The sequence below is a fragment of the Sorex fumeus genome, unplaced genomic scaffold (assembly GCF_029834395.1).
Source record: "Sorex fumeus unplaced genomic scaffold, SorFum_2.1 ptg000022l, whole genome shotgun sequence".
Taxonomy (NCBI): Eukaryota; Metazoa; Chordata; class Mammalia; order Eulipotyphla; family Soricidae; genus Sorex; species Sorex fumeus.
Window position 1 is genome coordinate 858466 of NW_026606079.1, and position 9689 is coordinate 868154.

A 9689-nucleotide genomic window follows, 5' to 3' on the forward strand; every position below is an offset into this window, starting at 1 on the left:
AGATCCTTGTACATATGTGACTCTCTGAGTTCCACGCTCACCTGTGTGACATTCAGATCCCTGTACACATGTGACACTCAGACCTCCACACTCACCCACATAATACTCAGAATCTTGTACCCATATGACAGTCAGAACTCCCCACTCACCCACGTGACACTCAGATCCCTGTACACATGTGACCCTTAGAGCTCTTTGCTCAACCGTGTGGCACTCAGATCATTGTTCACCTGTGACACTCAGAGCTCCCTGCTCACCCGTGTGACTCTCAGATCCTTGTACACGCCTGACACTCAGACCTCCACACTAACCATCTGACACTCAGATCCCTTTACTCATGTGACATAGGTTACCTTTAAGTGTGTGACACTCAAATCCCTCTCCTCTTGGTACACACAGGCCCCTTCATGTCTCAGGTGACCTTAAAGCCTCCTCATCACATGACTCTCACCCTTTGCACTCGCCGGGCACTCTTCTCTGAGTTCTGCCGCCATCGCGCCACACACCTTGAGGCACTCGGTCCCCCTTTATGCTTGCGATAGGCGTGACCCATCCTGTCCTGTGTCCCTCGCCAGACTGCGTCCCGTGTCACCTGTCACCCCCAGTCTAACCTGGGCTCCGTGTTGCTTCTGAGGCCTTTCCGTCCTGAGTCGCGTCCGTCCTGAGAGTCTGCCGTGTTCATCCACCTCCGTCCTGTGTCCCTGGCGGGTTCAGGGCAGGGCGTCCCAGTGGGTAGGGTCAGCCTCTACAGCTCTGGTCGACCCCTGCAGGGAGAGCCAGGGACCGAGTGCCTGTCACCCCCCGCCCCGCCCCGTCCCCGCCTCCCCGTCCCCCACCCCTGCCTGCTCCTCGCGCTCTGCTGGCCGACCCTGCTTCTTGCTCCCTTGCCCCGACGTGGCTGCTGAGTGGGAGGGCGGGAGGAGGGGGCTGCATCCCTTTCCCTGGGTGGGGGGGCGCTGCTGCCTGGCTGCGGTCGCTGGCTGTGCCCTGCGCTCCGGGAGGAGGGTCATGGTCCCCAATCCATAGGGGGGGGGTGGGAATGGCTTCATACAGGAGCTGGTACCTCTATCCTGCTCCTATACGGTGCCCTTCCTCATCCCCCTCACCCGCGCAGCCCTGGCCCTCCTCTGTACCCCTGGCTGCGTGGGGCACCCGCTCCCCCGCGGCCCCGCGCCCTGCTTCTGCCTGTGTGCCTCTGCTTGGCGCCAGCTGCCTCCGGGCCTGCTGGCCTCCCCGGCCTCCCTGACCCATCTTCCGGCCTCCCTGCCTCCCTGCTCCAGCCTCCCTGCTCTGTCTCCCTTCCTCCCTGACTTATCTCCCAGCCTCCCTGCCCCAGCCTCCCTGCCTCTTTTTCCTGTCTCCCTGCCTCAGCCTCCTTGCTCCCTGCCTCTTCCAGGCCTGCCGGCCTCCCTACCCTCAGCCCCCAACCACCCAGCTCCTCAGCCCCTTTGGCCCCCAGTTCCCCTAATCCCCAGCCCCCTGCATCTCCTAGCCTCCCATCTCCTCAGCCTCCCTGCCTCCCTGACCCCAGCCTCCCTGCCTCCCTGACCCCATCCTCCCTGCCTCCCTACCTCCCTGCCTCCCTGCCTCCCTACCCCCAGCCTCCCTGCCTCCCTGCCTCCCTACCTCCCTGCCTCCCTGACCCCAGCCTCCCTGCCTCCCTGACCCCATCCTCCCTGCCTCCCTACCTCCCTGCCTCCCTGCCTCCCTACCCCCAGCCTCCCTGCCTTCCTGACCCCAGCCTCCCTGCCTCCCTGACCCCAGCCTCCCTGCCTCCCTACCTCCCTGCCTCCCTGCCTCCCTACCCCCAGCCTCCCTGCCTCCCTGCCTCCCTGCCTCCCTGCCTCCCTACCCCCAGCCTCCCTGCCTCCCTGCCCCCCAGACAGCCATGAGCAGACAGGCCAAGGCAGATGCTGGGTGCCCTGGCCTCAGAAGTTGCCTCCTCCCCTGCCACCAAGGAGGGTCTCCTCAAGGGGTCTCTGCCTCCCCCCAGGACTCTGTAATGACCAGGAGGCTGAGGCCCCTCACAGGCGGCTGCTTACTCGCTCCTTCTCCCCATCCCGCACCCTGGCCACCCCCACTGCCAGGAAAGGTGCCCGCGAGGGGGCCCCCCACTTCCTCCTGAGCAGCCCCACAAGCCGGGCCTCCAGGACGCGACATGCCCCCTTGGGTCCCCGGCCCCAGAGCAAGGGAGGGTGCAGTGACTCAGGGGCACGGGGCTCTGGGGAAGCTACTTACTGTGATCTGTGGGTGCCCATTGGGGTCCCAGCACCCCCGGTGCCCCCCTCGCCGCGACCTTTGTGTCTCCCTCCTCAGGGCTGCGGTCTCTGCAGAATCAGGAAGAGCCTGGAGAGAGTCGGGACCTCCCGAGAGATGGGGCCACCGCGGGAGCTTAGCTCAGTGCAGTGGGGACACTGGGCGGACCCTGGCCAGCCGCTGGCTGGGATTCGGACAGGAAACGAGGCTCCTGCTGTGTCCCGGGCGGCAACTGCCGCGTCCCTTGCTGCTTCTTGGGACGACCCTGGACCTGAGGCTGGACCCTGGGGGTAACGGGCTGAGGGTGGAAGCTGGCTGATTCTGTCAGGGTGCCCCTCTCCCGTCCCCTTCCAGGAGGGGCCTGCTGGGCCTCAAGGGTCAGTGGCTGGGACCCTGCTTGGGGTGGTCTGCAGCTCTGGGGCACCCGGGGTGGGGCGGGGCAGCCTTCACATGGTTCTCTTAGCAGGCCTTATGCCACCACAGCTGGTGGCCCTGTTCTGGAGGCGGCCTCAGGTAAGTGGCCCTGGTGCTGGCCACCACCATGTCCAGCCAGTCCTGGACACTGACCGTGTGCTCGTTCCTTTCAGGAGCAGCGAGCTTGCTGCTGGCCTTCTCACCAGGTGTCCACGCACATGGAGACTCATGACCTGGGACCTGAGGTGTCTTTCCCCGCTGGACCTGGGTGGACTCTGCAGCTGGGACCAAGGGCTTGGGGCTGGCCCTGCCCACAGGGCATCAAGGTACCAGTGTCTGCAAAGGAGGACACAGCTGTATTTGTGTCCATATATGTACGTGTGCATGTGTATGTGTGCAAGTATGTGTGCGTGTGTGTTTGTGCATGTGTGTGTCTGTGTTGTGCGTGCGTATTTTGTGTATATGTGTGCACGTGTGTTTGAGTATATGGGTGTGCAGATGTGTTTGTGCAGATGTGTGTCATACACGTGTGTTTGCCCATATATGTGTGTGTACACGTTTGAGCATATGTGTCATGTGTATGTGTTTGAGGACATGTGTGTGTTCACGTGCATTTGAGTATGTATGTGTGTATGTGTGTGTGCACTTGGTCACGTGTGTGAACATCTTAGTGGGTGTCTGGGGGCCCAGCAGGTTTGTGGTGGTGATGAGCAGGACCCCATAGGGATGGCCACAGGCCAGGGTCACTGGTCAGACTCAGGGTCTTCCTGGGTGCTGCATGATGGTCCTGAACTCTCAGGCTTCTCACAGTGGCCCTGGGATGAGGGGGAAACTGAGGTTGGGAGGGCTGTGTGGCCGAGTGGGGAGGCAGCCGTTGGCCCCCGACCTGTGACCTGGGGACCCTGACCATGGTCTCCTGGGGCTACTGTCGGGGGTACAGGCCTCTGAGGGGCCAGCAGGGGTGGGTGGGGAAGGGTGCAAGGGGAGGTAGGTTGGGCCCTTTGACCCCGGGGCATGCGGGTGGTGGAGGAGGCAGCGTGGCCCCCCAGGGAATGTTGTGGTCCCAGCTGAGGGCTGGGAGCTCAGGGTGGGGGTCTGGGAGGTCAGGCTGGAGGTTGGGCCCTGATTTCTGGGGTCCCCCCGGAAACCCCCAGAACCCTTGGGCAGAGTATCTGTCAGTTCCACAACTGCGGGGCACCGCCCCCCTCCCGGTTCCCTCTGCCCTCCACAAACCGCAAACCAGAAGTGCTATAACTTTGCTTTATTTGGGGGCATAGGCACGAGCAGGGGTGGGCTCGGGGAGGGTCTCAGGCCGGTTCAGTCTCATCGGGATCCCCTGGTGCCCATGTCCAGGGCACAGTCCAGGTAAGCGTCGAGCTCAGGGACAGCTGAGACAGTGTCGGGGCGAACCGGGCGCGAGGGTGGGGGTGGGGGGCGGCTTGCTTGCAGCGGGTGGGCGAGGGGGCGCGTGGGGGCGGGGCCCAGGGGAGCAGGAGCACCGGAGATGGAGGTAGAAGAAGTCCATGGAGCACCTGAGGTCAGTGTCCCAGGATGCATGCGGTGACCACGCGTCACGAGGGGGCGGAGGTGGGGTCCACGGCGCGGTCCCCCTTCTCGGCATCTGCTTGCTTGGCTTGGCCGCTCCACCGCCTCCACCGCTTCCCCGCCTGGCCGTGTCCCCCGTGTCCCCCGCCCCACCGTGTCTCTGCTCCTCACTCTGTCCCTCTCGTGCGGCTCCCGCCAGCTGCGGGCCTGGGACCTGGACCCAGAATTAAGAGCAGGATAGTGCGGCCCTGAGCTGGCTGTGGGCTCGGGTGGTAGGAAGCCCGTCGGCACCGAGATGCTGGTAGATGAGTCGAAGAAGAAGTTGTCGCCCTTGAGAGAGGGTCCCCTGGGGCGGGCAGGGTGGGCTAGCGCCAAGCGGGGAGGTAGCGAAGCGGGCGAGGCACGGGGAGGCGGGCGGGGGCGCGCTCAGGGGCCGGCGCGCTCAGCATCCTTCGCGTCTTCCTCTTCTTCTTCTTGGTCTTCCTCTTCTTCTGCTTCGTCTTCCTCTTCCTCTTCGGGGAGCTCTTGGAGCCGGGCGCCCCCCGGGGCCGGGCCCGGGCCCGCGGGGCACCAGGCGGCGCGCAGGAGGCGCAGGAGGGCGGCGGCGGGCCGCCGTGGGGGCGCGGGGAGGAGGAGCAGGGGGCCCCGCTGCACGTCGCCGGCTCCCCGCGCGTCCTGCGAGGTGTCTTGCAGGCCGTCGTGCAAGCCCGCCTGGCGGCAACGTTGCAGGGCGCCGTGCAGGGCCGCTCGCGAGACGCCTTCGTCGTCGTCCCCGGCGTGCAGCGCGGGCGGCAGGGCGCCGCGGCCGGAGCCGAGGCCGGGGTCCTCAGCGGGGGTCAGCCTGACCCCGAAGAGCTCGCAGAGGAGCAGCCAGAAGCCGGGGGTGAAGCGCAGCCCCCGGGCGGGCTGGGGCAGCAGCGCGCGGCGCTGCCAGGGCCCGGGGCCCAGGAGCAGCTCGGCCAGCTCCTGCCCGGGCACCGTGTGGACGCCCACCAGCGGGGGCAGCAGCGCCAGCAGCCGGCCGATGCCCGCGGCCACGCGGCGGGCGCCGCGCGGGTCGGCGCGCAGCAGGGAGCGCAGCGAGCGGCGGCGCGCCAGGGCGCCCGCGCGGGCCGCCTCCCCGGGGGTGGGCGCGGGGGCCAGCGCGCGCGGGCGCGGCCGGCGCAGCATCACGAGCAGGGCGGCCACGGCCACGGCGTTCTTCCAGAACAGGAGGCCCCGGAAGAAGTGCAGGAGGACGGCGCGGATCTGGGCCACGCCGAAGTGGGTCAGGAAGTCGGCCAGGATCTGCTCCACCGGGATCCGGGCCAGGTACTCCTGCCGGGCGTCCCGGTGCGGCTCGGCCCGGCGGCGCCGGCCCGGGGGCAGCGGGCGGCCGTCCTCGCCCTCGGGCTGCTCCATGACGTCGAAGTGGAAGCGGGAGAAGAAGCCGGCCCATTGCCCCGGGAGAAGTACGGTGAGCCTGTCATTATTCAGAGAGGCTAGATCCTCTGTGTTGAGAAGGATCATGATGGGCTCCTCGGTGTTCTCCAGGAAGCGGTGCCACACCATGAAGGCGGCCCGGACGGGGAGGAGCCTCGTCTCCAGCGGGGAGTAGCGGCGCTCGAGCGGGGCCAGGTGGCGGGAGTAGAAGGCGCAGCACACGCGCTTGCCCGTCTGCTCGTCCACCTGGACGAGGGCGGCGTGCAGCGCGGCGCGCGTCACGCCCGTGTCCAAGTAGAAGGTGCGCTGGGGCCGGGGGTGGTGCAGCAGGGGCGCCTTGCGGAAGGCGCGCTTCAGGCCCTCGAAGGCCTCCTGCTCCTCGTCGCCCCAGCGGAAGGGCCGGTCGCTGAGCAGCTGGCGCACCATGGGCTCGGCCAGCGCGGCGAAGCGCTCCACGAAGTGGCGGTAGGGGAAGACGAACTGGATGAGGTGGCGCAGGGAGCGCTTGGAGCCCGGGATGGGGTAGCCCGTGACGGTGTTGACGATGCTTTTGTTGAGCCGCACGCCCTTGGGGTTGAGCACGAAGCCCAGGAACTCCACGGTGTGCCGGTGGAACTGGGTGCGGTCCAGGGAGCAGTAGACGTGGTGCCGGCGCAGCCGCACCAGCACCTGCCGCACGTGCCGGAAGTGCTCCTCCTGGCTCATGGAGAAGACGAGCACGTCCTGGCCGTAGGAGAGCACAAAGTAGCCCAGCATGTCCTTGAGGATGAAGTGGAGGACCCGCTGCCGGATGATGGGGTCCGCGCAGATGGCGAAGGGCCGGTAGCTGTCCATGTCCAGGTCCTGCAGGCCGAAGGCGGCCTTCCACACGTCCTCCACGTGGGTGATGCTCAGGCCCTCCTCCACGATGGTGCCCCGCAGCTCCAGCTTGGTGAACCACGTGGCCCCATGCAGTGGCTCGAAGAGCTGCGGGATCACCTGTGTCTCGTCCTGTGTGTTGTCCAGCATGTCGCGGGGATCCCAGGGCTCGTCTCCCGCGGGCTTGGCGCTCTCTTGCACCCCGGCCCCCGCAGGCTCCCAGGACGCGGAGGGCGAGCACTCGTAGAACGTCTCGCTGTGATCACTGTCTCCAGCCTGCTGAAGCTCAGAGGGCTCTGATTCAGAAAGATCATCGGATCCGTCTGAGCTTGGCTGGTCGGATGTCTCTTCATCTGCTTCCTTCGGGTTAAACACGTCGGCCAGGTCGGAGTAGAGGGGTGGCAGGCCGGGCAGCAGGCTCACTGCATGTCTCTCTAGGGCGACGCAGGGTGGCGGCGGGCGGAGGCAGTGGCTCAGGCAGTAGGGCGAGTGGAAGGTGCAGCGGCCGCGGTTCCAGTCGACTTCGGGGGTGTGCACTTGGAGCCACTTGATGCCCAGGATGACCGAGAAGTTGGGCGAGGGCACGATGTCGAACTCCAGCGACTCCTGGTGATTCTGGTGGATGCACACCAGGGGCTCGGTGTAGAGCCAGACGGGCTCGCTGCCGATGAGGGAGCCGTCCATGGTCTGCACCGGGTGCGGGTAGGTCTTCTCGTACAGCTCGATGTAGTGCTCCTGGGCGAACCTCTCGTCCATGTAGTTGCTGGTGGCGCCCGAGTCCACCAGGGCCCGCACGGCCACGCTGTGGTACGGGTTGACCCGCACCAGGAGCAGCAGGAAGAGGTGGTTGCGGTTGATGGTGGGATGCACCTCGGAGGGCAACCAGCTGCTGACCATCCAGCGCTCGGGCGCAGGTGAGTCGATCCAGGTCAGGTTGCGGGGGCGGCTCTCGGGGGGCAGCCGCAGGACGGCCCTGCGCTCGGCCAGCTTCTCCTCGATCTGCAGGACCAGCACGATGAGGCTGTCCAGCGAGTCGGGCTGCGGGACGCGGAACAGGTAGTGGCGGATCTCCTCCTTGAGCCCCTGGCACAGGTGGGCCTGCAGCACCTCGTCGGCCCAGCCCAGGGTGGGCACCAGGCCGCGGAACTCGGTGATGTACTCGATGGCCGCGCGGTCTCCCTGGCGCAGGTTGAGCATGGCGTCCTCGGCGATGCGCACCGTCTGCCGGTACTCGAACACCTCAGACATGGCCTCCAGGAAGGCCGGGAAGTCGCCGGCCAGTGGGCTCTCGCGCTCCATCAGGGCCTGCGCCCACTCGCGGGCCATGCCCGACAGGTGGCCCACGATGTAGGCCACGCGCAGCTGGTCGTCGCAGAACATGCGTGGGCAGCTCTGCAGGACGAGCTGGCACAGCACGATGAACTCGCGGTACTCGCGGCGGTCGCCAGAGAACTGCGGCGGGCCGGGCATGTGGCCGGCAGTGACGGCCCGCAGCAGGATGTCTTCGGCCACCCTCTGCTGCTCCCGCAGGTCCTGCATGCGGAAGTAGAGTGAGATGAGGGTACGCACCAGGCCCAGGAACTCCGACGTGTTGTCGCCCGCGGCCGCCCGTGCGCCACCACCGGGCCCCTCGGCTCCTCCTTCGGCCCCTCCTTCGGCCCCTCCTTCGGCCCCTTCGGCCCCTGACTCGGCCAGGTCAGTGCTGTCGTCGTCGTCCGGGGCGTCCCACGCGTTAACCTCCTCTTCTTCCTCCTCAGGCTCCCCGCCCAGCGGACCCCCCGCTCCCTGCTGGGAAGCGTTGCGTGACTCCTCCAGGTCTTGGAGTAGGTCATTGGGTGGGTCCTTAATTTCCCTATGCGGGCCACTGGATGGCCCCTCCATGTCTTGGAGGAGGTCAGTGGGCAGCTCTTCCCCGGCCTGGGCGGCGCCGGCCGCCGCCCCCTCCGCCTGCACTCCGCTGCCCGCCGCCTGCCCGGCGCTGTTGGGTGAGCCCTCGGAGGACTCCATTTGTTTTGATGATGGATTCTTACGCTCCATCATCGTCTCAAATGAGTCTTCAGAGGGTTCTATCATGTCGTCGATGGGAAGGAGTGTAGCTCTGAAGACGGGTAAGGGGGTCTGCAGTTGGCTGCAGGGCTCAGAACCTGGGGAGGGGAGCGGGAAAGACAGAGGGTTAGGCCACCCGAGGTCAGGGCTGGGCCCCCGTCCACCAGCTCCCACACCCCCGGGGAACACAGGCTCCCCGCAGAAGGGCCTGTTCTGCGGGCCTTGCCCTCCTGCCTGGATGGCCGCCACCCCCCGCGGCTGGGAGAAGTTCACAGCCCATAAATTTGGAGGTGCGATGGGCCCCGGTGGCAGGCCCCTGGCGAGGACGGCTGGGTGCTTCCTTTCACCCTGGCCACAGGCCCTCCCCCCTCGTGCTCTGGTCACCCAGCTGGGACAGACGTCATTGCGCCGTGAGGTCCAAGGCTGTCCCTGGCAGGCCGAGCCTGTGGGCGGGGTGGCCTCGGCGGGCGGGAATGCCTCGGGGATCCCCCTGTTATTTCCCGAGAAGGCCAGAGCAACTGAGGCCCGGGGCCCCTGAGGGCCTCTGTCCAGCCAGTGGGGCCACAGCCCCAGGTAGCTTGTAGCTTTTGCCTTTATGTCAGACCTGGGGGAGGGCGGGCGTAGGCTGGGTTCTGCTTTCGTTTTTGCCGGGAATATTTAAAAGGCACCTTCTGCGTGCCAGAGATGCACAGGTCTGCCACCCGAGTCTGCTCGGGCATCACCTGCCCACTGCCAGGCTCCCTGTGGGAACCTGTCAATCATCTCTGCCAGGGCCCGAGTCTCTCCCAACGAGGGGCTGCTGGAACTTGAAATCCTAAGTCCACACGTGCCAACATGTCCCCTCAGTCTCATTAGATTGGGGGGCTGCTCTCTTGTCCAGCAGACACCCCCTTTTCTGTTGGCGACTGGTTTGTCCCCAGTGTAGGGGTGGGATTGATGGAGCTGGGGTCCCAAGCCGGGTGGGAAGTAAGGGTCGGGCAGAGAGATCGCTGATGGCTGATTGTCTTGATGTTTGAAGCCTTGTCCCGCAGAGCAAGGAGAAGCTTTGGGGTGATTTGGGTTATTTGCCTATTGCTGCTCTGGCCTAGAACAGGTTGAGGCTTATTGGCCTGAAAACAGCTAACACTGATGCTTACTCCTTTATTTTC

The 9689-nt window shown here is 66.1% G+C and overlaps 1 protein-coding gene across 1 annotated transcript; it reads right to left on the bottom strand.

Annotated features, from left to right (window-relative positions):
• Positions 1-2715: 2715 nt before the first annotated feature.
• Positions 2716-8568, bottom strand: RTL1 (retrotransposon Gag like 1). Its single transcript, XM_056113694.1, has 3 exons — positions 4787-8568; positions 4387-4561; positions 2716-2865 (listed from the first exon to the last, which is right to left on the bottom strand). Exons 1-3 carry the CDS (start codon positions 8566-8568, stop codon positions 2716-2718), a joined length of 4107 nt encoding a protein of 1368 aa, XP_055969669.1.
• Positions 8569-9689: the final 1121 nt, after the last annotated feature.

Coding starts and splice junctions, on each gene's coding strand:
- RTL1 (XM_056113694.1), bottom strand. CDS start 8,568: ATGATAGAACCCTCTGAAGACTCATTTGAGACGATGATGGAGCGTAAG. Junction 4,562..4,786: donor CGCCTCCTGCGCGCCGCCTG/GTGCCCCGCGGG, acceptor TGCCCGCCCCAG/GGGACCCTCTCTCAAGGGCG. Junction 2,866..4,386: donor AGCCGCACGAGAGGGACAGA/GTGAGGAGCAGA, acceptor CCTGGTGAGAAG/GCCAGCAGCAAGCTCGCTGC.